At 42.2% G+C, this 25479-nt stretch overlaps 1 protein-coding gene and 2 pseudogenes across 1 annotated transcript; all 3 read right to left on the reverse strand.

The window, feature by feature from the left end:
• Nucleotides 1–905: 905 nt before the first annotated feature.
• On the reverse strand, nt 906–2335 carry LOC147432628 (uncharacterized; annotated as a pseudogene).
• A 5749-nt stretch (nt 2336–8084) lies between these two features.
• Nucleotides 8085–8913, reverse strand: LOC147432629 (uncharacterized). Its single transcript, XM_086492489.1, has one exon. It carries the CDS (start codon nt 8861–8863, stop codon nt 8405–8407), a length of 459 nt encoding a protein of 152 aa, XP_086348615.1. The 5' UTR covers nt 8864–8913; the 3' UTR covers nt 8085–8404.
• On the reverse strand, nt 8913–10772 carry LOC147432630 (uncharacterized; annotated as a pseudogene).
• Nucleotides 10773–25479: the final 14707 nt, after the last annotated feature.

A 25479-nucleotide genomic window follows, 5' to 3' on the forward strand; every position in this document is an offset into this window, starting at 1 on the left:
TATGAATGGTTAAGAGTGATCGTCGATGAGAGGTGAAATCTAAAACTGGAACCTATAATGTTTGGGTAAGATTGGTTAAGTGTGGGCACCCAAATGTGAATGGGCAAGCCCATATAAAAGTCAATCTAAACCTAAAATACCTCATTCTCTCATTTGTGCAATGTAAGAAGAGTGCTCTTGCTCCATCTCCTTCTCCGTCTCCCTTGTGTACTAGTGTGTGTGTGTGTGTGTGTGTGTGTGTGTGTGTGTGTGTGTGTGTGTGTTTGTGCATGCGCACGCGCGTGCGCTTGAGAGAGAGACAGAAGGAGTGTGTGTGATCGAGCATTTCGACAACACGACGACGACAAGGCGGTTGAGTGCGGCGCAACGGCGACTCCCTCTTCTTCGCGGCAAGGAATCCTCCACGGCAGCAAGCATAGAGCGGTGAGTGACACACCATCATCATCTTTGAGCTTACTACTTTAGGCTAGTTGCGTGCTTGGAGCCCTCTGTGGATCGTACACAATGTTAGGCAAGGCCCTTGCTTTGATACGTGCGGTAGAAGCCCACACACCATTCATAACAATGCTTCTGAATACTATATCATGCAAGGTAGGTAGCTCAAAATGAGATTACATACCTTCAATTTAATGAATAGACTTTTTTTATTGGCTTCTTTAGTCTCTTCCTCCATAGAGGGTTTTGTACACATGTGAAAAACTTTCAAGGAGTGGCTCATGTGTGAGCTTCACTAGACTCAGCAAAATGCAAAACCAACAAAACAAGGTGATGTATATGCTCACCTATCAAATGGGTGCAACTGTCTCATTTTGCATCTTCAAGAAATTTACAGAGTAAGAACGTGTTATTGACTAGAGAGAAACCAACTCTGCTACACAACCAGCCAGTTCATGTTGTATGAACAACTAAAGAATTGGATGGGCATTGAATTTTTTTAATGCAACTATGATTCCATTGTACTTATAATAATTTGCAACTCTTACCATAAGCATGGGAGTTGTGAGGCCAAGCATCTCCAACACATTGTGCTTGCTACCTATTGAAGTCTTTCTCTAGTCTACAGGCATGCTCTAAGGTCCATAGCCAGTTCTCACTTTTGATTTTTGTCTTTGATGTCTGGATCACTACCATTGATCTCACTAGCACCCAAGGTGAAATGATAGCTCTTCTCTTGAGCAATTGAAAGCATGAACTTTGCAAAAGAAGATAAATGAAGCATAACTTGGTAGAGAACTCCAAGTCACTTGGTCATTGGAAGCAACTCCTCCATGACTACCTCAGCCTTCTTTAAGATGCCTATCACAAAATATGCACACGTGTTCAATGAAAAAAGAGATTGATTTCTTTAAGCACATGTTTCTGACTGGACATGAAAGAGCTATAGAAAATCTCAAATAATACACTACATAGACTATAAAAGCATGACCTAAGTTACTAAAACTGTCAATGTAAGCATTGATCAAAACTAAGTACTAACATGACCAGCTCAGTCGTAATTGCAACTCTAGAAATCTAGCTTTCACCAATCACAAAGGTTGAAACTAAATGAACAGGTAGCTTTTAACCATCACAATGGTTGAAACTAGACAAACAAGTGTAGTTAGAAATGTGTTTCAAAGACACCATGTAACTAGACATGGTCCAAAATGAAACAACTCACAAACACATTGTAAATAGTCCTCCTAACAAGATAGTCGCCCTACAATAAGACAAATAAATTTCTCACAAGCTTCACACTTGTGTTTTGGGGGACATCAAACAACAAGTTTCCTCTCTTGTCCTTTAAGAACAAAAGCAAGGAGATGACATTAAAAGTGCTACTTTTCTTCCTGTTTCTTTAAGTTAAATAAGAGCTTCATGTTGTTGAAGCCGAAGCTTGCAAGGCGTAAAAAATTTGTAGCTTCAAAGAAAAGTTCCACATACAAGCAAATAAAATTTTTGAATCAGGCACACACTACCCTAAACCATATTGATAGTGCTAACTCTAGTCGGAATTAGAATTTTACAAAAGCACGAAAGCAACAAAAAAAAAAAGCAAAACCAGAGGTATACCCGAAATGATGTCTGTAAGGCAAGCTGAGATAGACCGTGATTAGTTAGGAGGGAATGTCAAGAGTGCAAGCCCGATTGTAGCTTGTTGTTGCAAACCCTCTCTTCGGCTTTCAGGTGTTGCTCAACTTCAGCACTTGCGCTTGCTGCTTTGCAGTATGCTGCTTGTTGGTGGACCTACTGCCACTCCCCCATGGACACTCTGTTGAGCTCCAGGTCCCCTTTGCTTCTTCTTCTTCTTCTGTGTGATTTTGTTGTTGCACTCACCCACATGCATCTCACTCATGTTGGCCTTGGCAGAGAAGAAGCAGCTTAAGCAACTTAGGACATTTAGTTGTTGCTTCAATAAGAATGGAAGAGAGAGAGAGAGAGAGAGAGAGAGAGAGAGATTCCCACTTCTTAAGATCTTGCGTTGCATGATGTGTGAGATATCTTATTGCCGCTCAAGAACTCGCCAAGTTGCCAACGCAACCAAAGGAAGGCTGCCAAAGAAAGAAAGGAGAGAGAGACAAGGAGGGAAACAACATTAAGGCCTTCCAGTATGTGTGGCCAATGTTGAAAAACTCTGGAGGAGAAGAATATCTCCAAGATGCTTGGATCTCTCTCTCTCTCTCTCTCTCGGCCAACTATAGGAAGCATGTGTCAAAGATCAGGGTGCCGCAGTATGTGTCATGGACACAATCATAGGTTTTGGGGAGCAGAGCAAAGAGGGTTGGAGCATGGGGTGGTGTAGTAAGCGAGGAAGGAGGGGGGATTGAAGATGGGCATGGTCTTGGAGAAGCAGGGGGAGCAAGGCATGGCACTGGACTGAGAAGCTCTTTTTGTGTGTGTGTGTGGCCCTGTGTGTGTGTGTGTGTGTGTGTGTGTGTGTGTGTGTGTGTGTGTGTGTGTGTGCATGCGCGCGCGTGCCTTATACAATGGTGCAACCACCTTTGCAGGAGAGTGCTCGGGTGGAGGGAGGTGGAGGGTGCTAGGGGCACATGGCAAAGAACAGGTGTGCAGAGCTCTCTCTCTCTCTCTCTCTCTCTCTCTCTCTCTCTCGTTTTTTGACCTAGTAGACAAAGTTCACTCTTTTGACCATAACTCGCTCAATAGAACTCCGATTTAGGTGATCTATAGCCTCAATCGAAGAGCACAAAACCCTCTACGCATTGATGTAAAGACAAAAAAAATTTGTGTAATGGAAGGCTTTGCTGTAACAGCATCTCAGAACTGAAAAAACTGTCAAAACTTTTCGTTTTTGTTGCCGACTTGAAGGCAATGTCAGACAAAACTCGCAAGGGTGAAAAATCCACACTCGCCATGAAGAATGATGCAAAATCTCCAAGCAATTTGGATGCTAATCCAACCACATCGTCTACAAAAACAGAAGCAATGATCATGGCTTACTTGATCTCATTACAAGAAACCGTCAACAAGCAAGGTGAAGAGTTGCGCGCACTTGCAATGGAGAATGGCACTTTAAGGGTTCTCGTTGGAGAATGAGCACCTCAAGAAGTTTCTTGAAATGCAAACAATACGCTTGATGCATCTTGAGAATGAAGTTCAAGAATGTAAACGCTCTCTTGTTGACATGAATGTATTGAAAGAGCGCTTGAGCAAAGTTGAGAGTGATTGTGTATTGAAAGAGGAAATGATAGATACAATACGACATGATGTATGTGAGATGAGAAATGCATCCAAATCATGGGCTGATATATGTAAGGATAATGTGGTTTCCACATCTCCTATCACGCAAGCCGTTGTCCAAGCAAAGAATGTAGAGAATGGACACTCAAGAATTGCAAGAACGACAAAAACACTCAAAGAACATCGTCATTCGTGATATCAAGTAGGAAAGCATGGAAACGCCCCAATCTCTTGCGGTTGCTATTGAAGAGTTTTGTGCTACACACTTTGGCATGTCACGAATCATGGCTTATGGTGCGCATCGAGTTGGAAAACAAGGAGTCTCTCGCTCGGGAGAAAGACCTATTGTATGTACCATGGTTGATGACTTGACAATAGTTGGATCTACCTCAAAGGAACGGGTTGTAATGTATATGAGGATCGCACTTTTATGCAACAAAATGTACGTCGTAAAGCATATGAGGAAAGAAGCAAGAAGGTTAAAATGTTATCTCAAGAAGAAAATCCACTTGAGGAGGATGCAAGTCCACCCAACAAATAGTGACACATGATCTAAGAGACCAACTCACGTTTGCGAATAAGCTTTTGGAATTGTAATGGGTATCCATGGAATGCAGGAATTGGCATTGATGAGCTTACCAATGACTCCGATGTGATACTTCTTGTCGAAACATGAGAGCATGATGCACAACAAATTCTTGGATTTGACAAATACGATGTGCATTCTTTGATGTGGGCCAAAAATGCAAAGCAACGAAGAGGCCAAGGTGGTGTAGCATGTATGACCAAAAAGCTGTTTAAAAGATATTTCCATTGTCAAAGAAGATAAGTATAAACCCTACTTATGGCTGAAAATCAGCCCACCAAATGGTCCAGTCATGTTTGTGGCTAGTTGCTACATTCCTCACTATGACTCCAACTTTTATGCTCGCTTGGATATAGATAGAGATCAGCTCTTTTTTAAACTAGAGGAAGACATTGCTCATTACAAGTATCAAGGTGAAGTCATTGTTTTTGGAGACATGAATGCTCGCACAAATACATTACAACACAACACACAACAAGTCGACATGCCGCATGTCTCAAGAAGAATGGATGACTCTTACATGTATAATCGAAGTTCTAATGATGCAAAAAAACTGGATCACTATGGAAAGTCACTTCTACATATGTGCAATAGTACCGGAATGCTCATTGCAATGGTGTATTTCTATGCACCAATTACATATGCACAATGGTGATAGCGTGATTGACTATATGTTGTTCTCGGAAGCCACTCTAAAATGCATACAAAGCTTTACATTGGTGAATGAATCGGAATCAGATCATAGAATGTTATATATTGACCTCAAGTGTGTAAACGGTCCGAGCATGTAGCCTCAAATCATGATGTGAATCATTTGTACTTACGTCTGGACTTCAAACGAGCACTTATATATGCTTATATGGTGGACCAAATGTTAAGCATGATAGAGCATCAAGAGAGCCCAACATTAGAATGCAAGTGAAAAGTTTTCAAAGAAGTAATTTGCTCTTGTGCGAAGGAATGCTTTTCAGTGAAACGCATGTCTTGCAAAAGGTCTAAGAAGGGTAACACCAAGAAGAAATGGTTTGACATGGAATGTAGTCAAGCCCGAAAACACTTGCTAAGATTGGATACAAGCAAAGACAAGGAAGTTTACTTGAAATGTTCACACACATACAAAGCACTTGTTCAAAAGAAGAGAAGAAAGTGGGAAGTCAAAAAACAACTTCTTTTAGTGCAAGAGAAAGCACATGCATGTGGCAAGTTTTGGCAAAATCTAAAAGGCAAGCGCGTTGAGAGCTTTGGCGACTTGACTCTTGAGGATATGTATATGCATTGCAAGAACCTCTATGAACAACCCAATGTTGATAAGATGGAGTGTTGTAGCTCCCTTCCGTTTATGTCTCCCTTCTTTACCATTGAAGATGTATGCCGCGCGGTTGAGAAACTTGCTACTCGCAAGGTAGAGGACCTTCAAGGTGTCAAGGCTGAAATGATTAAATGGACAAGCAAGAAAACACGATATTGGATATGCGATATGCTTAACCTTGCACTTCAGCATGGCATGCCTCATGATTGGAGTGCAAATTGGATCAAACCTTTGCACCGAGGAGATGTAAACAATGTGAATAACTATCGTGATGGCAAAGTTATTTGGATGTATCATGGAGATGAAGATAAGTGAATGGACTGAAAGGAATGGCAAACGTGCGCTTGGCCAAGCAGGTTTTCAAAAGCATCATAGCACTATTGATCACCTTGTCACTCTTCGAGTTCTTATGGAAGCGTCTCGATTGAAAGGAAAAAAGTTGTATTGTTGCTTTGTGGATTTCAAGGAAGCTTTTGACATGGTACCGCGAGGAAACCTTTGGAGACGTATGCAAAGCCTTCAAGTGCCGAGAGAATTTATGCATGCAGTATTTCGCATCTACCAAAAAGTGATATGTCGATTACGTATGGGAGATGGAATTTCAAAAAATTTTACAAGCTCCATTGGTGTCAAACAAGGATGCCCACTTTCCCCAACCCTCTTTGAGCTACTCATTGATGAATTGGAATGCATGGTTCTTGATTTTATGCAGCAAGAAGGTATAGAAGAGGTTAAGATCGAAAATGCAGTGATCATGCTTTTGCTTTATGCCGATGATGTAGTGCTATTGGCACATACCTTAAAAGATGCACAAAAGCTTATGAGTGTCTTGGAACGCTTTTGCCTCCATAGCGGGCTGATCGTGAATGGAGCCAAAACCAAGGTTATGCTTGTAAAGACCATCAATGACGAAAATCCATGCATTGTATACAACAATGAACAACTTGAAGTGGTAGATCACTTCAAGTACCGTGGCCTTGAGGTTCCATCCAATCATAAATGAAGGATTGTACAATGCCTCGCTTGGAAGCCAAAAAGAAGGCTTCTTATGCATTTGAAAACATGTGCAATGCTGGAGAGATCAAGTGTTGGGCTCTCAAAAAGTACCTCTTTGACACATTGGTGACACCGGTGCTTCTTTATAAAGTGGAGGTGTGGGGTGGAAGCATCGAAAAGTCTACTTGGAAAAAGTTTGAGAATGTCCAAAAACGTTTTCTCACCAACTTTCTCCAAGTCAAGACACAAACACCCTACATGCTCTTACTTATCGCTTCCCATTGAGGTCTTGGACATGCAGAGGGTTGTGGAGTACATGCTTAAGACACAACGTAACCGTTTGCATCGACTTCCTAGAATCGCATATGAAGCAAGTCAAAAGGTCCAAAAGACATGCAAGAGCAAAATACTAAGTTCGGGATGGATGCTTGACATCAAGAAATGGTTTGGAAGATGGGATGCATGTCACTTGATCAAGGATGCGTCGATCGACTCCCAAGTTAATGAGACCTTCTTACGACACCAATGTATCACGGCTTGGAAAAAATCCGGAGGTACTCGCTTCAACCATTACACCACACGTTGCCTCAAACTACAAATTCTCTTCTTCTCCAAACGAGGTAGCCGAACCCATCCCGACATCCTTGAACCCATCCCATTGAGTGCGATCCGCACCATTGCTTCCATTCGTCTTAGCTCCCATTCTTTACGCCGCGAAACAGAACATTGGGACACTGACAAGGAGTCTCATCGACTTTGCACCTTATGCCCTCATCAAGTGCGAAAGAGTGAGTACCAAACACTACTTGAGTACTCAACTTTTAACCACATTAGGTCCTCTTTTCCCCATATATTCAGCCATGAGCTCTCCCTACATACCTTCCTCTCCCAACCACGATATGGACTCTTTATTGCGACGCTCATTTCAACCACATTTTTTAACATCAAGAGTCACTTATGACCTACACTCACATCACGTGACATGTTCATTTGGTCTCATAGGTCATATTTGACTATCTATCTCTCTCTCTGTGCGTAGGTTAGAAGTCAAGTTGCGACGTGGAAAGGAAAGGAGAAATATCTCGAAGAATCGCACTAATTAATAGGATTTATATTTATTTATGCCAGTACGAGTATGTCATGCCAAAAAAATAAGAAAATAGTCCATTTAGCAACACAAAACGTGCAACTAGTCCTTCCTATCAACTACTCACTTGATCGATTTAAAATCTACACGAGCTCGGATGGCCACGAAACTTATAGAGGGACTAGACAAGAGCTAATAGAAAAAATCTGAAACCTAAAGATCACCATCTGAGAGGGGCAAAAAATGTGATCCACCGTATTTTAGGTCGAGCAAACAAGTGCAAGAAGATCTCAACAGCTTAGCTTTATGTCCTACAAAACAGTACTTAAACGATAGATTAGGTGATTTACCACAATAAAATCAACCTTCTTACAAAACACTTAAGATTACACTTGAAAGAAAGAGCAATGGACCATTAACACAATGCAATGATCTTAAAAATCCTTAATTTTTCACTTTCCCAATATACCAACGCCACAGCAGATCAACATAGATAAAACCATGAAAAAACTACAAAAACATATACACCATCCATCCATGTTTCAAGCATTTCAACTGTGCAAAACACTTGCCCGACAAAACTCGACTTGACAAGGCAAGACTCTCACTGCTAACTGATCACAACTGAGAGTCGCAAACTAAAAGTTTCTTGACTTCCACCTGAAAAACCAAACCCTGCTCACTACGCAGATAGAATACGTAGTACAAAACTACCTAACAGAGCATGAAATCATCCACTAGAATCTGATTATAAATATTGTTCTGGAAGCAATCCCTTGATCCATTCTTTCTCAATGTCAGTTGCACCAGCAAGTTCATCAGGCACGGTAATAAGCACTTCCTTCAAGAGCAGCTTCACGTTCTCAGTCAGATAACTGTAGTTGCGATCAATACCGTAACAAGTAAGGTTGATGTAAGGGTCCATATCTGTCGCTACATCACCTTCATTTGATGTCCAAAGAAGCCATGAAGACCCATCCCAATCCTGGACTGGCTCATGCAAGGACATAACAATAGTGATGACGAAAAGGCCTGGTTCTACCCTTACATTTGTAAACTCCGACCTTACTTTAGCAATAGAAACATTTTCTAGCCAGCCAGGCTGTTTCAAGTTCTTTACTGAGACAACTATGCAGGTCATGCCTTTTGAAGTCCACACTGGAATGATCATGTCTATACCTGGCAAGTTGTTCTCTGCCCTGTACATGAGAGCATAACCTGATACGAAAGCCCTTCGCAATGTATCAGGGTTGGAGGTTTACGCACTAGCACGAATGAATTGAAGAAAACGCTCCCCCCCTCTGGACATTTAGCCTTAAAACGGTTAAAGAGGCGGTTAAAGATGACCTGATCAGCCTCTCCATCCACAAGTAGCTTTTGCAAATACTTTTCCACAGGAATCTGCCGCAGCAGCCATTCACTTTTGTTGTCCCACATGGCAGCCACTAGAATGAACTTTGCGACAAACTCCCCTCGTGGTCCAGGAGTCACATAGCCTTCCATGCATGCAGCAAGCAAGTGCTTTAGTGCCCCTTCCTGGACCACATCATTCTGCAAAACAGAGGCTGCAGCTTCCGCAAGAATTGGCTCAGCTGGCAAACCAATATAAATCCTGGACCTATCCTTAGATACGCGCAGAATCAAGTTCATGTGTGAAGCTGACATGGTTTCTGCAAGCTCAGATCGAGCACATATTGAGAGCCCTGCTGAAGCAGACAAAAGTGCCATGGCTTGGCTTTCAGTCATGACCCCACTGCGCACATTCACAGCCAGATTCTTGTCGTCAAATGGCCCAGCGACGGTTCGAACCAACTTTTGCAAAGCAAAAAGCCGAATAGAGGAAGGAGTATCCCCCATTTCCAGCCTTGCAGACCACATTGGCCTACCTTGCTTCAACCAATGCTGGGGTTGGAAGCAGTCAGGAACTCCATGACTTGCAGTTTCCTTGCGAAGAGACATATTTGGGAGGAAGTAGATTGGAGGTGCCAGTTGGAAACCCATCGCTTTGGCCCTGGCACTGTCCTCGTTGCGCTTTCTGGGTAACAGATTGGTAACTTTGGCAGAGGTGTCTAGCATAACTGCAATGAAGGTCGGATGGTCAAAAAGCATCCTGAGGGCGCTCCTGATTTGATAGAATGGGGAGAGGGTCATCGATTGTGAATTTGGTTCTTTTATTTGCAGCCCTCTTGCTTCATCAAAGGCAAAGATGACACTGCAAGGGTGTGCTTACACTCAGTCTTCTCGTCAGGTGAGCATTGTCTGCACTTCTTCTGCAAGGCTTTTTCAATAGACTTGATTACTTCACTGCAAGAGGCCGTGCTCCACTTGTCTATATCTTTCCCTTTGTACGTGTCATCAAGGTCAGACTTCATCCACTCCTTCAGTATCTTCTCAGCAAGGTCACCTTTGGGAAAACCATGCTCATCAGGAAGCTGATATTGCTTCCAAGCCTCTGGAGATGTGGTACTAATGCAATCAGCCAGTATGCTGAGCCACGCCTTCAAGTAAAACACCATACCATGTTCTGTGAATGTGCTAGCAAGCTTATCAGCAAGACCACCTGTCCTCGGGGGGAAGGCTGTTGCCGTGTGACTCGCCAGGCTGCAATAGCAAACATACACATCCAGCTCACTCAATTCCATCAATGCTCTTGATTTTCCCATACCTGATGATTGTACAAGGGCGCAATAGGGACTGTAGTGAACATCACTTGCCATTGTGGCGCGATGTTTAACAAGCTGGTTGTGCAGTTCCTGATGTGCAGTTCCTTGAAACGGAACCTTGAAGCACTTGTTGGCGAGAACCCTTTGGTTGACATAATGCGGTTCCTCATTATCAAGGCGAGGTTTTTTCGTAATACGACCCTTCAAAAATTCTGTGGCATGTTGCGCTTCCATATAAAACTCTGAAACCAACTTGTCAGGGTGGTATTGGAGCAAATCTGAGAGTGTCTTCCCAGACTGAACCAGACTATCGACAACAGAAACTTCCAACAAGTTTGAGTCGATCATGTAGCCAAATATTTCCGCCTCTCTCGCTGCCTCTCTCGCTGCTTTTTCCGCCTCTCTCGCTGCTCTTTGCTGCTGCCATTCCTGCAAGCGTCTTTTGTTATCCATTGATGCTAGCTTAAGCGCTTACCCGACTGGAGCCCTCTTAGGGAGGAAGGCAAAGCAATCACAGAGCCCTCTTAGGCAAACGTCCGCCCATTCTCTATGGACAAAGCGAATGACCACAAAGAGGATTCACGCACTCGATGAAACGGCGGGAGCTGTTCCAACTCCCCCGTCTCTAATTGACACCCTCAATTTTTAGAGGGGATCTACGGTTCAAAATCGGCGTCACTTGTCGGCGAAGATCACAACCGTTGATCCCAGATGTGAACTTGATGTAAACTCGGACAAATGTGAACTAGTTGTGAACTTGCATGTAAACTAAATGTGAACTTTGCAAAGTCTATGAACTATAGGTTTGTGGTGTAAACTCGATGTGAACCCGGAGTAAACTCGATGAACTAAGATCGCGGCAGGCCAAATCTACGCAATATGATGCTATCGTTCTACATGCTTATCAAAACACGTGTAATAGCGTAGTGGTAACTCATTGGTCTTGGGACGGGGAGGTTGTGAGGTCGAATCCTACCCAATTTATTTTTTCCTCTCATTGAATCGACGGCCCACGATCAACAATGATTTGGGACAGTAGATCCCCTCTAAAAAATGAGGGTGTCAAATAGAGAACGTGGCCCCGCCAGCTTTTCAACAAAAGTTTCGGGAGAGATTTGATCTCGCACCACATGATCGCGCACCCAAGGTCATACGAGCTGAGCCAATAGCTTCTCACGTAGTGAGTCCACGAAAAAGCAGTTATGTCCATTGTTTGTGAATGCTCGAATGTCCATCACAACCGGGTAGGGTACTTTTTGGGCCCTCCATTGGCATGAAGCGCCAGGATGGATGGTGCCCATTTGTGGAGCCACCCTTGATGTGAAAGGGTTCGCGAACGGGCGTCCAATGTTTTGTTGCCTCATGGGCAAGCATTCACCCGCTTGTGAAACCACCCTTACTCCTTTACACGAGTTGCGAGCTGAGAGAGGGACGAGAGAGACTAATGTGACTTTAATGCTATGAGGTAATGAGACCCATCTTCAATGGGTCTTGCTCGTTCTTACCGCATGCCAATCCGCAAGAAATTACAGCCACCTTCCACCGCCAATGTAACTTCTCAGCATATGGTTCCATCAAGAGCTATGGCATGTAACTTCCCTGCACATGAGTTTCCTGTGGTAATGGCTCCTCCCAAGTTTTATTCACCAATTGATGAGCCTCCTTGAAGAATTGGGGCAACGGCTTATTGAGTTTGATGAGTTCATTGTAAAGCACATGGGATGCAATTCTTAAAGAATTGGCATATGTGGCCTACTTTAAAGAACTTTTCAATTCATCGTGTAGCCTTTTGTTTTCCACAATTAGCTCCCCTGGGGGCTTCTTTTCCTCTCTCAGTGGGTACTTTGTTTGTTGAATGCAAGCACCAATTCTGCTTTCCCATATGTGTCCTACAGTTTGTTTATCAGATCCCTATTTTGTTCTTGAAGCCTCATGTTTTCCTTTGTGTGCCTAGCATGAGTTTCAAGCTATCATGGTCCTCTGAAAGCTTAGTTAGTGCTTCATCCCTTAGTTTTGACAACCACTTCTCTTCTTGTTCCATAGCCACATCATCAATAGTGGCGCAGCTCATGAGGGTTCTGTTGTATCTGAGGATTTGTGGGACATGTTCGAAATGTTTTTCTGATGTTTTGATGTAGTCCTTCATTTATTCCTCATCATGTGCTCCTTAAACCTTTTTGCTTCTTCTTGATTTTCCTTCAATTTTATGTTCGTCTCCTTACGTTCTGAGACCAAGGCTAAGCACTCCCTATGTAGGTGCACATCCCTTTGTAGTATCCTTGAGCTTCTTGTTCTCCTCTCTAGCAGTGACCAACTAACACTTTCAGTATTCTGGCTCATTCATTTGATACTTGCTCATTTCTTGGCCTAGTTCTGCAGCTTGGTATCTCACCTCCTTCCTTGTTGAGAGAGAGAGAGAGAGAGAGAGAGAGAGAGAGAGAGAGAGAGATTTATATTAGCCTCTGCTAGAGGCTTAGGTTCACTTTGACATGGTGTTTGTAATTGTGCTTCACACTTTTGATGTGCATGAATGCCATGTAAGGTGCTATGGTCATCTCATGCACATGTGGTTCAATGATAACATTCGTATTTGTATGTGTACTCTCAATGGTGCAAATGGGAGAATTTGTATGTTCTTTGTGTAGAATCTCTATAAATATCATTTGTGGTGGCCTTACCATGAGCTTCACAAAGTCTCTCAAATAGTGTAAACCACTTAAAAGGTATTGCATGCATATCAAATATGTGGTGATGGTATAGTTTGAGAATGATTCTTGTTTGTGTGAGAATACATGCCATTTGCAAAGGTCTTATCACACGAGTCTATAGCTACCATGTCATCAATTTTGATGCAAGGTTGATTTTGTGAGTGTATGTGTGCCCTTTACTTTAGGCCCCATCAAACGGGTACCATAAGTTGTTGGGGTTAGGATTTTAATCATAACTCTTTCTTTAATAAATGGGACACTCGACCAGGATCTGGAAGTTGGTGGGAACTTCTTTTTCTTCTTCTTCTGCTTCTCTAAGGTTTTAGGCCCTCGATTGAGATATGCAGATTGGCTAGGGTTATGCTCGGGGAGCCCTAACCTTTTTGTCTTCAATGGCTTGGCATGTTAGCAATTTGTGACATTGAGCATCTTTTTTTCAATCAATCTCCTGGTGGAAAATGGGATCCACGTCTCTATGTTATTTTTCTCCTGCTAAAACAAAGAGAAAGAACTTTTAAGTTTGTAGGAACAATCTCAAGAGACCTTGAAGATCTTTTTCATTTAAAATGCATTTTCATATGCTTACTCTAGTGCAACATTGTAAGCATTCACAAGGTTCATATTATCCTTAAGCTAGGTTCCATGCATCCATTTAGCATCTTAAAAAGGATAATTATTTAAGTTTATAAGATATCGTCAGATAATCTTATCGTTTCTTAATACTTGTCTTCATGTCATAGGATGGACTTATATTGAAGTACTTCTTCTTGATCTTCAATTTTTGGAGGGTCTGCAAAAACTTTTTCTTCTTTTGATGGCGCTCCTTTGTAAGGCTTACGTAGGCTCTCATGGAAAACATGGTTCATGAGCCAATGGTTGGGCAACTTTAATTGATAAGGTATCTCATTGATTAGCTTGAGAATTTAAAAAGGACCATAATATCTTTTTGCTAGTTTAGCATCATATTCTTGGTGGTCCATACGACTCTTGCCTGTAGTATAATGAGTTTTGAACACACACACACACACACACACACACACACACAAACTAAGGCTTGTGTCACACATGGACGTCTATCATAGTAGATGTGGCACCCATTAGACAAGCGCCCACTTTGAAAGGAATTGTGTGTGTGTGTGTGTGTGTGTGTGTGTGTGTGTGTGTGTGTGTGTGTGTGTGTGTGTGTGTGTGTGTGTGTGTGGTGTGTGTGTGAGAGAGAGAGAGAGAGAGAGAGAATGATGGTGTATGAACAGAGGCAAAGTTTACATGGAGCAAATATGGAAAAGGCGAACGGATTTCTTGTAGCGAGCTCATTACTTTAAATTTTGTAGTGAGCTCATTAGTTCTAATTTCAATAACACGGCTATGTTATCCAAGCAGGTAAGTAGGGCGGCAAAGGCCAAGTGTGGGTTTAAAGGTTGTAAGGGGATATGATTTAGACCTTTATTTAATAGGTCTTTGATTTCCTTTGAATCAATTAAAGATAGATCTATAGTACAAACGTGTTGTCCAAACTCACCAAAATCTGAACAGTAGTCTTTAAAAAGAGAGCATATACACGATGGTTGTTTGTTAGAAGTCAAAAATTTTGTAGAGTATACAAAGTTCTTCAATGGTGGGTCAAAGGTCCAACAAAAAGTCAAATCATCCAACATGTTAGTATTGCCAAACAATTGTTGAAAGGCATTTTGCATCAAAGACTTTGGTGTAAAAAGGTCAAAAAATCGATTTGAAAAATGGCAGTGAATTAAACGCTTCTTCAGATACTCTTTTTTGCATAGAACCAGCTTCCCAAAAGTAGTCCTCTTGATCTGAAAAAAGCAATACAATCAAGAGTTAAACATTTTCTTGATAGGGAGATTCTTCCCTCTTCCTTTGACATAGCTTCTAGCTTTATTACGTCCTTCAGAAGACCCAGGTGTAGAGGAGGGGGATAAAAATGAGGTGATGGAGTGAGAAGCAGAACTAGTCAACAGAGGCCTTTTAAGAGTGGGGGACTCATCTGCATCTAGTGATGGTTTGAGAAGGGATAGAATATGTTTGATTCCTTTAGAAGCACTAAAATTTGACAGTAAATGACTAGGTGCATCTAACTTTAGCTCCTTCAGAGCCTCATACGTGAAATTCTTGAAGTGTAGATATGCAATTTGGGCTCGTACAGCTTCCTTAGCTTGGTCTCCAAGCCATGAATAGATCATAGGTAAAAAATGCTCCTCCGTGTGTGATGGGAAGAGGTCCTCCAGATGGTTGAGAAGAAACCAGATGGCATGATCAAACCAAAGGATGTTGCTTTCACAATTTGCTTTTGCATCCAAAGCTTTACAAGCACACTTGATGTAGGGACGGTAGATGTTCCAAATAGACTCAGAGTAGAATTCACTGCTTTGTTTAGAAAAGGTCATCGTCTCTTTGGTTCTGACATAGATGCCAAATATGACCGGGCATTTCCTTAAATCCAAGAAGTTCATACTGAAAGGTGCTTTTATTACATCACCTTTGTCCAAAAACTGAACACCTTTGAGGGTTTCCAGTCGACAATCTTCACTAGTAGAGGCCGGTAGTGCTGCTAACAAGACCCAAGTCTCTATAGAGATGGGTGCAACAAAAGCCTTGTTCTGAAGCTCCCAAAGCTGATGGTCAAGCTCAATTCCTTCAATTGCAATCTGCCTAGGAGGGAGGAAAGGAAAACATTTAGAGACTTTTGGAACCATATCAAGTAAAGAAGTTTCACTTGACGAGCTAAGTCCCTGTTGAAAGCTTTTTACCACTTCCAAAGCCGCATCATCCCTACAAAAAAAGGCCTTTAGGAGCCTTAGCAGGATCGAAAGATTTAGTGGAAGCAAAACAAGAAGTGAGGCCACATAGTTTTCTGATAAAGTTAGATAGGTCAGCTCCCTTAGCTGAGAATTGTAGCAGATCAGTTTTATGACTAATTTCAATAGCAGATAGATTGGAAGCCAATCTCTGTAGATGAAGTAACCCTTCTTTTGAATCAGCAACCAGGTTGGCGAGGATCAAAACCCAGTCGTTGAAAGTCAACAGATTCATGATCGAGTCATGGGCCTCTGTTACTTTAGAGTGTTCGGATCAGTTTAATCACGAGCAGGGAAGCCGGAGAAAAGGGCAAGGTAGAAAGGTCAAGGGTAGCAGAGATAGGGATAATCTGAAGCCAGAAACAGGAAAATATTAGTAAGATCCATAAGAGGAGTTGGTAAGTATTCCATCTTAACAACAACCAAGACAGAGGGTCATAACGGTTGTGTGGGATACTCCCTATCCCAGAAAATATGGTTGCAAGCCAAATCCTGTAGACTAGGTCTTGGTGCTCTAGGGCAACCCGAGAGCCAAAAAGCACCCATGTGCTTAAGGAGAGAGAGTTTTAACTATTAACAGTATACATAACACATGAGATATTCTACAAAGACCATGGCCTACAGATACAATACAAAGTCATGTATTACTTTCGACAATTTATCCAAAGCAAAATACATCATAGTAACAGGCCATTTAAAGGTAGGAAGGTCCTGTTATAGTCCAATAGTTACAGGTTCAGCACTTCTTCTTCTAAATCAATAGCCTAGGAAAGGACACCCTTACCTGCATCCACAGTAAGAAAACAAACCATTCGTTAGCTTCCAAAGAGCATTGCAGGTAACTGGGGTGACCTAGTTGTCATCCATGTCACCAAGGTATCAAAAAAAGAAAAATCATGCTGCTAGGGTTCAACGTGATTAGTAATATTTATTTCCAGAAAAACTTTCCAGTTTTAGTTCAAGTTCATTTCTTTTCTTCCGAAGTTTTAAATGAAGTTTTTATAGCCCAGAATATTGTTCACGCTATACCAATTGTTTCTTATGTTACTGTGAAGTCAGGTTTTAGTATTTTTTAATCAGATTCAACAATCATTGGCATGGCTGTCCTCATCTACCAGTATTTCCATCATCAAAAAAGTTCCAAAAAACCTAGTTTAGTGAGTTATAGCAATCTTTCAGTCACATCTTCTCTTCAAAAGCACTCACAGTAATGATTCGAGACCATAATCAACAGAAAGAAGCACCTTTTACCATCAGCCATTCAGTCTAGGCAGTAGTTTAATCTGCTAGCATTTCCAGTCGAAAAAGCCAGTCAACTTTATCCAATATACCACTACTAGATAGTGATAAGAGTCGGGGAAAAAACCCGTCGGCACAAAAACCAGTCAAGACCAGCAAGGGATAACTTACCTTTACATGTATCCATCATTGGCATGGATCTTCACAAATTCGAACATAATATGATAACCTAGATCAGCAAGGCTAGCTAACCCTTGCATATATCAGTCATCGGCAAGAGTCCTCACAGAATCTAACATGATCCGAGATCATGATCAGCAGAGAGAAGAACATAATCCGAGACCATAATCGAACAAGATCCAGTCGAAAAAAGCCGGTCATTCTATCACTATACCACTACTAGCTATTGACAAGATTCGAAAAAAACCAGCTGGCAAAAAAAAACCGTTAGGCCCAGCATAAGATAGCTTACCCATACATGTATCACTCAACTGCAAGGATCCTTACAAAATCAAACAATTTATCTTAGTTCAACCCCTGATTATACACAACATAACCAGATAATGCTAAGAGTTAAGGTACAATCAAGCCCATCCCCTCAAACCGAGAGAGAAGAGAGTAGTCTAACAGCCCGAGACTACCATATAGTGCCAAGAGTCAAGGTATCCCAAAAAATTGGAAAAAACAGTCGGCAAAAAAAACCAGTCGGTAAAAAAACAGTCAAGCCCAACATCCGATAGCATACCTTTATATGTATCATTTATCTGCAAGGATCTTTACCAAGTCAAACAGTTACTTTCATTTCAACCCCTAATTACCTACAACATTACCAAATATTGCTATGAGTTAAGGTATATCAAGCCCAACCCCTCAAACCGAGAGAGAAGAGAGAAGTCTCATAGCCTGAGACTTCCATATAGTGCCAAGAGTCAAGGTATATCAATCCCAAAGAGTCGGAAAAATTCCATCGGCGAAAAAATCAGTCAGCAAAAAAAAAAAAAACCAGTCAAGCCCAATATCCGATAACATACCTTTATATGTACCACTCATCTGCAAGGATCTTTACCAATTCCATCAGTTAATCTTAGTTCAAACCTGTTGGGGTATAAAGCCCAATGTGGTCGCCCAGGTAAGTGGGCGGGCCGCCAGGTATGTACACATATTCTTTTGTAAAAACCTAATAAGAACTCACTATGCTCTACACACTACAGTAGAGCGAGTTCACCATATCGTCGTGCTCTTCTTCTCGCACTCTCTCTCGCGTCGCACTTCCACTCGTACTCCTTCAACTGGTATCAGAGCTTAGATCAAGGCTCGGGGCAGCACTGTAGGAGGCTAGAGTCACCAACTCAGATTGGAGTGAAATTCTACAGGCGAAGACACGGCCACAAATCCTGTGGGATAGCCCGAAGGGCTAGGTGTTCTCAGAATTTCATTCTGAGGTCATCTCGGCCACCGTTCGGCTTCGACAAAGGTCTGCGCAGGCCATTTTCGACTACGCGGTCTCAACGGGTGCAGATCCGACTCTGCAAATTTGGGGTTTTCGGCCTACGACTGCAGGTGCTGAGGATATCGACACTCCCAGAGTGCTGATTTGTGGTTGTCTACACATCGAAGGACGGCTCACAGTTCTTGGAGGCGTGTCACATACGACACGGGTGCATCTACACACAGACTGTAGGCGACATCCACTAGTTCATCAGGTAGCTTGTGTTTGCTGCTTGATATTCCAGATTTCATCCTGACATTGCAGGTACTTCAAAATGGGATGTATTGTCAGACATGATGTATGTCTGTTGAGGGTTTGCTGGCTGTGAGTCACGCAGCAAACAACCGCCGCAGCGGTTATAGCATACAGTGGGAAATTTGTGGATGTATGACATTGTGGGAAGTCTATGCACTGTCAGATTTACTGCAGCCTTTGTTGAGGGTCGAGTGAGGTTTTATTGAGCTAGGGTATTCTCGAATGTTGAGATCCTTTCGGTGATACAGGTCTTGGAGCGATCCCTCGAGCACCCTTAGATAGGCAGCTAGGATGTATTGACTGTGAGTTAGACAGTTGGGATTGCATCTTTGCTTTACTGCCGTTGAGGCATTGTCGCAGTCTATGCTTACAGGACAGTGACAGGAACAGTACAAGTGCAGGACAGGTTTACCCACAGCTTACAGTGTCAGAGCGACAGTGTTTTTGAGTTGTTTTTTGGTCTGTTTTTAGTACACCAGAGCCATTTTACAAAGGAGACTCTGCCAAAATTTATGCAGAATCTGAAGCTTTCTTGGTTCATTTGACAGGTTGATATTGGTTCAGAGGTCAGTTTACAGGGGAAACTCTGCCGAATTTTTCCCAGGAAAGTAAACCACTGTGAAGCGTAGCTATGGCTGGTGGATCACAAGACACTGCTCTTTACAATATCAAGAAGCTGGATGGAACCAATTTCCCATTGTGGAAGAAGCAGATTTGGCACGTGTTGGTACAAAAGAAGCAGATAAAACCTATAAAGCTCAAGGGGATAAAACCAGAAGATATGGACGAAGATGAATGGAGCGAAATGGATGAATTGGCACTTTCTACCATTATGCTGACTTTGGCAGAAAGCGTTTACTTCAATTTAGCAGACGAGATGTCGGCTTATCAAGCATGGTTAAAGCTGAGTGATCTTTATGAGAAGCAGAGTGCAGCTTCACATGTATATTGGCTTAAGAAGCTTGTTGACTTGAAGATGAAAGAAGGGACACCTATGTCCAATCATCTGAATGAATTCAACACAATCTATAGTCAATTGTCAGCTCAAGGTGTCAAGTTTCATGAACTTGTTAGAGCTACGTTCCTGTTGATCACATTGCCGGAAAGTTGGGACACTTTTCGCACAGCTTTGAGTAATTCTGCACCTCCAGATGGTTTGAACATAGCAGGTGTAGAAGGAAGTCTGCTTACTGAAGAAACCAATAGAAAGACAATGGACAAAGGCAAAGGAACAGCCTTAGTTGTCAGGGAAAGGACCAAAGAAAAGTATAAAGGTGGAAAGAGGAATCATTCTCGTAGCAAGTCCCGCAGTGCTAAAGGCAAGAGTGACATAGAATGCTACCATTGTGGCAAGAAGGGTCACATGAAAAGAGACTGCAGAGAATGGAAAGCAGAAAAAGGCAAAGAGAAAGCTGAAGACCATGGTGAGAAGAACAAGTCCTCAGCGAAGATTCAAGAAATAAATGTGACAACCACTGTTGCAGAGGATGACAGTCTAGTGTCAGGAGACATATACTTCTTGAAGAATACAATGGACTCAGCTCTTCTTACAGCATCTGATGGAAATGCACTGAGTGACTGGATTATAGATTCAGGGACATCACTTCATGTGTCTCCAAACAAGGAGTGGTTTACCTCTTATGTGACCACTAAAGATCATGTTCGGCTAGGCAATGGGCAGACATGTGAGATCTTAGGTGTTGGAGATGTACAATTGAAGTTTCAGAATGGCTCTTCTTTCAGGCTGAAGAATGTGAAACATGTTCTCGCAATTACAAAGAGCTTGATCAACACAGGTTTACTTGATGATGCTGGCTACGTCACCACCATTGGACAGAACATGTGGAAGATATCCAAGGGTTCTATGATAGTAGCACATGGAGTAAAGTCTGGAGGACTTTACATGATTTATGTATCAAATGTCTCTAAAAATGTAATCAATGTAACCGAGCAGCCGAACGTTTCTTTGTGGCATAGCCGGTTAGGACATATGTCCAAGAAGGGAATGGAAATCTTGTCTCGTTCTAGTTATTTGCCTGCCTTTTCATTTAATGATTTTGAATTCTGTGAACATTGTCTTTATGGTAAGCAAACACAGCAGCCACATAAGCATAGAAGCAATAGAAGAGATACACAGTTGGCACTTGTTCATAGTGATTTGTGTGGACATATGCCTAACCTATCTCTAGGGGGAGCTTCTTACTTTATGACATTTATAGATGATTACTCGAGGAAAGTATGGGTTTACTTTCTCAAGCACAAGGATGAAGCGTTGAGTGTTTTCAAAACGTTTGTGACACTTGTGGAGAATCAGAGTGGCAAGAAGCTTAAATGCTTACGCACTGACAATGGTGGAGAGTATGTTTCAAAGGCCTTTCGGGAATTTTGTGAGTCATAAGGTATAAAACGTGAACTTACTGCTCCTTACAATCCTCCTCAAAATGGTGTTGCTGAGAGGATGAATAGGACCATACAAGAGAAGGTCAGAAGTATGTTGTCTAATGCACAGCTGCCAAATGGGTTTTGGGCTGAAGCTGTATCAACAGCTGTTCATCTTGTAAATAGATCTCCTAGCAAGGTTTTGCAGAAGGATTCAGTGCCAGAGATGGTATGGTCAGGCAAAATGCCCTCATACAAGCATCTCAGATTCTTTGGCTGTGAGGCATATACTCACGTTCCAAAGGAATTTAGGAACAAACTTGAGCCAAAGAGTAGAAAGTGCATCTTTCTAGGCTATGGTAATTCTGGTGAGATGGGGTACAGACTTTGGGATCCCGAATCCAGAAAGGTTGTCCGCAACAATGATGTTCACTTTAATGAATCCAAATATCATTCTAAACCAGAGAGGGTTGAGGAGATTAGAAGAGTTGTCTTCCAAGAAGATGGACCTGCACGTGCAAGACAAAATGTTAGGGCTCAAGAGGAGCAAGGACATGATAGAGTGGAACCACAGGTTGTGGCTGAGCCTGAGCCACCTATTGTGCGTAGATCTGGACGTGTCACGCGACCTCCTGATAGGTTTGTTCCATCTATGAACTATGTCATGTTCACTGATTGCAATGAGCCTTCATGTTACAAGGAAGCAGTGCAAATGAAGGACTCCGAGAATTGGCAATTGGCCATGCAGTCAGAGATGACAGCTCTGCATAAAAACAAGACATGGAAGCTAGTTAAATTACCACAGGGCAAAAAGGCTCTACCTTGTAAATGGGTTTACAGGTATAAGATCACCGCTCATGATAGTCAGCCAAAGTACAAAGCAAGGCTTGTTGCCAAGGGCTTTAAGCAAGAACAAGGCATTGACTTTGATGAAGTCTTCTCTCCGGTGGTCAAGATGACTACATTGAGATGCTTTCTTGCATTGGTTGCCATATTAGATTTGGTGTTGCACCAAAAGGATGTCACGACAGCGTTCTTGCATGGTGATTTAGATGTGGAAATTTACATGCAGCAGCCAGAAGGGTTTGCTGAGAAGGGCAAGGAAGATTGGGTATGCCAGTTGTTAAAGAGTCTTTATGGCTTAAAACAATCACCGAGGGCATGGTACCATAAATTCCACAAGTTTATGCTTTCTCAAGGCTACAAACGTAGTGAGTTCGATCACTGTCTATATACAAAGAAGGCTAAGGATGGGAGTTGGCTGATCCTTATTTTGTATGTGGATGATATGTTGATTGCTGGCAAGCACTTGGAAGAAATTTCAGCTTTGAAGTCAAAGATGGAAAAATCGTTTGACATGAAATACATGGGTGAGGCAAGTCATATACTTGGTATGCGCATTGAGAGAGACAAATCAAAGAAGTTGATTTGGTTATCTCAAGCAGAGTATATTGACAAGGTTTTGCAACGTTTCAATATGGAGCAGGGAAAGGCACTGAGTGTTCCATTGCCACCATATGTGAAACTTAGCAAACAAGATTGTCATGTGTCTGAGGAAGAACAGGCTGAAATGGATAAGATTCCATATGCGTCTGCAGTGGGTAGTTTGATATATGCAATGATTGCTACTCGCCTAGACATTCCATTTGCAGTGGGAGTAGTAAGTCGATACATGTCAAACCCAGGCAAGAAACATTGGGAGGCAGTGAAATGAATATTGAGATACCTGAAAGCTACAAAGAGTATGCGTATATGCTATGGGAGTCAGGAGCTAAGTGTAAAGGGTTTTACAGACTCAGATTATGCAGATGACTTAGACAACCGAAGGTCTACGTCAGGGTATGTCTTTACATTGGCTGGTGGAGCAGTATCATGGCGTTCTAGATTACAAGATTGTGTTACTCAGTCTACTACAGAGGCTGAATATGTTGCAGAATCAGAGGCATGCAAAGAATCAATTTGGCTTAATCGACTAGTAACAGATTTGGGAATCAAAGAAGAGATGCCTGTGTTATATTGTGATAGTCAAAGTGCTATACAATTGGCTCGCAATCCAGTTTATCACTCAAAGACAAAGCATGTGGATGTGAAGTATCATTTCATCAGGGTAATGCTCAAGGATAAGCAACTTCAGCTTGTCAAAGTTCACACCACAGAAAATCCTGCTGATCTACTTACAAAAGGACTTCCCTCAGAGAGCTTTGCACATTTTCGCAAGCAGTTAGGTGTAGGGTAGTACATCACTTCTCTACATCTCTTGTATATTAGCTTGTATAGTAGCTTCTCTCACACTTAAAGTACCACATTGGACTTTAAGTGGGAGGTTGTTGGGGTATAAAGCCCAATGTGGTCGCCCAGGTAAGTGGGCGGGCCGACAGGTATGTACACATATTCTTTTGTAAAAACCTAATAAGAACTCACTATGCTCTACACACTACAGTAGAGCGAGTTCACCATATCGTCGTGCTCTTGTTCTCGCACTCTCTCTCGCGTCGCACTTCCACTCGTACTCCTTCAAAACCCTAATTGCACACAATATTACCAGATGCTGCTATGTGTTAAGGTATATCAAGCCCAACCCCTCGAACCGAGAGAGAAGAGCAGTCTAATAGCCCGACACTTCCATATAGTGCCAAGAGTCAATGTATATCAAATCCAAAAAGTCGGGTAAAACCAATCAGCAAAAAAACGCATCGGCAGAAAAAAACTAGTCAAGCCTAACATCCAATAGCTTTCTCATCGGCAAGGATCCTCACCCAGTCAAACATATAATCTCAGTCCAACCCCCGATTACACACACCTTTACCATATACTGCTAAGAGTTTAGGTATATCAAGCCCAACCCCTCAAATTGAGGGAGAAGAGCAGTCTAGTAGCTTGAGATTACCATATAGTGGCAAGAGTCAAGGTATATCATTCCTAGACAGTCTGTCAGTAGTGAATGTACAGCAAATCAGTCAGTCAAAAAGTACCTAGTTTAGTCCAGCATAGGATATCCCTTCCTCTCATACATCAACCCATTGGCAAGGATTATCATATAGTCGAACAATCCACCTTAGCCCACCCATTGATTTGACATCTCACTATCAGCTAGAGTCAAGGTAAGTCAAGCCCAACTCCCTTTTCTCAGATATAAGAGCAGTCCAATAGCCCGTGACCACTCTTTGCCTCATACAATACTACACATTGGATATAATGATCAGTGTATCAGTCCGAAACTACTGATTAGACTAGTCCTTACCTGATAATGCCAAAAGTTTCTAAGTTCCCCATTTAGAAATAGCAAGTGCATATAGATTAATTCGCATAGTTCAAAACTGAATCAGGTGTAACCAACAGCAGTGAAAAACCAAAAACAACTTTTATTCTATTCCATAATGTCAAAGCAACCATACCCAAAAATGCTTTTTAGTAAAAAAACACACAGGTACCTATGTCGATTCGGCCAATGATTTTTTGTTGGGAGCCATCACCAAAAGACTTGCAGGGATGAATCCTCTCACCCACAGTATAGTGTGTGCGACAGGATTGCAAAAGACAAGGTGAAATTTCTCACACCCTTACCCACTCAGTGTATGCAAAAACATGAAAGGATAGAATACCATATGCTTAATGGAAGCTAAGTGATCATTATGCTCACCTTTATAAGGTATTGAAAGGCTTTGCAGACTCCCGCTCTCGGCCGTGGAGCCCACTCATGAGCACATGGATCCTGGCCGTGCATTCGAATGCCCACCCACCGCGCAGGGGTGATGTTAGTCGCATGCACCCAAAATCAGCAAGCGGCGTTCGCAATATCCGCAAAGAGGCACGATTCCCTATCACGTCGCGCTGTGCCATCAAGTGAGCTTTATGACCCTTCCCTCAAATAGTACACGACCCAGATAAAGCAGGTGCCCAAAAAAAAAAATCATCATTTTTCCAACCACCTTGTGGCCAAACCCTGTTCCCACGGTAAAAAGTTACCATGCGATAATAAACAATCACCTACATGGCCCAAATCACCATGCGGATACTGTAATTATTCCCAAGCTTTGAAAGAGGGAGAGGGAAGCCCAGACGGGCCATGGGGTCATTATCCGATAGTTTTAAGAGCACAGTTATATAACAGTCAAAGAAAAGGAAAGTAAAGAAATATAAACAGAGAGAGAAGATGAGATACGGCTATCCACTCACATAATGAATCAGTTCAGGGGTTGAGCTAGTGTTAGTCCAAGCCGGAGGTAGGATGTGGTACAACAAATCCTGTTATAGTAAGTATATATATATATATATAT

The sequence above is a fragment of the Adiantum capillus-veneris genome, chromosome 20, assembly GCF_014529385.1.
Source record: "Adiantum capillus-veneris isolate H3 chromosome 20, ASM1452938v2, whole genome shotgun sequence".
Taxonomy (NCBI): domain Eukaryota; kingdom Viridiplantae; phylum Streptophyta; class Polypodiopsida; order Polypodiales; family Pteridaceae; genus Adiantum; species Adiantum capillus-veneris.

Excerpts from the sequence above, each read along its gene's own strand:
- LOC147432629 (XM_086492489.1), bottom strand. The coding sequence starts at position 8,863 with ATGTACAGGGCAGAGAACAACTTGCCAGGTATAGACATGATCATTCCA.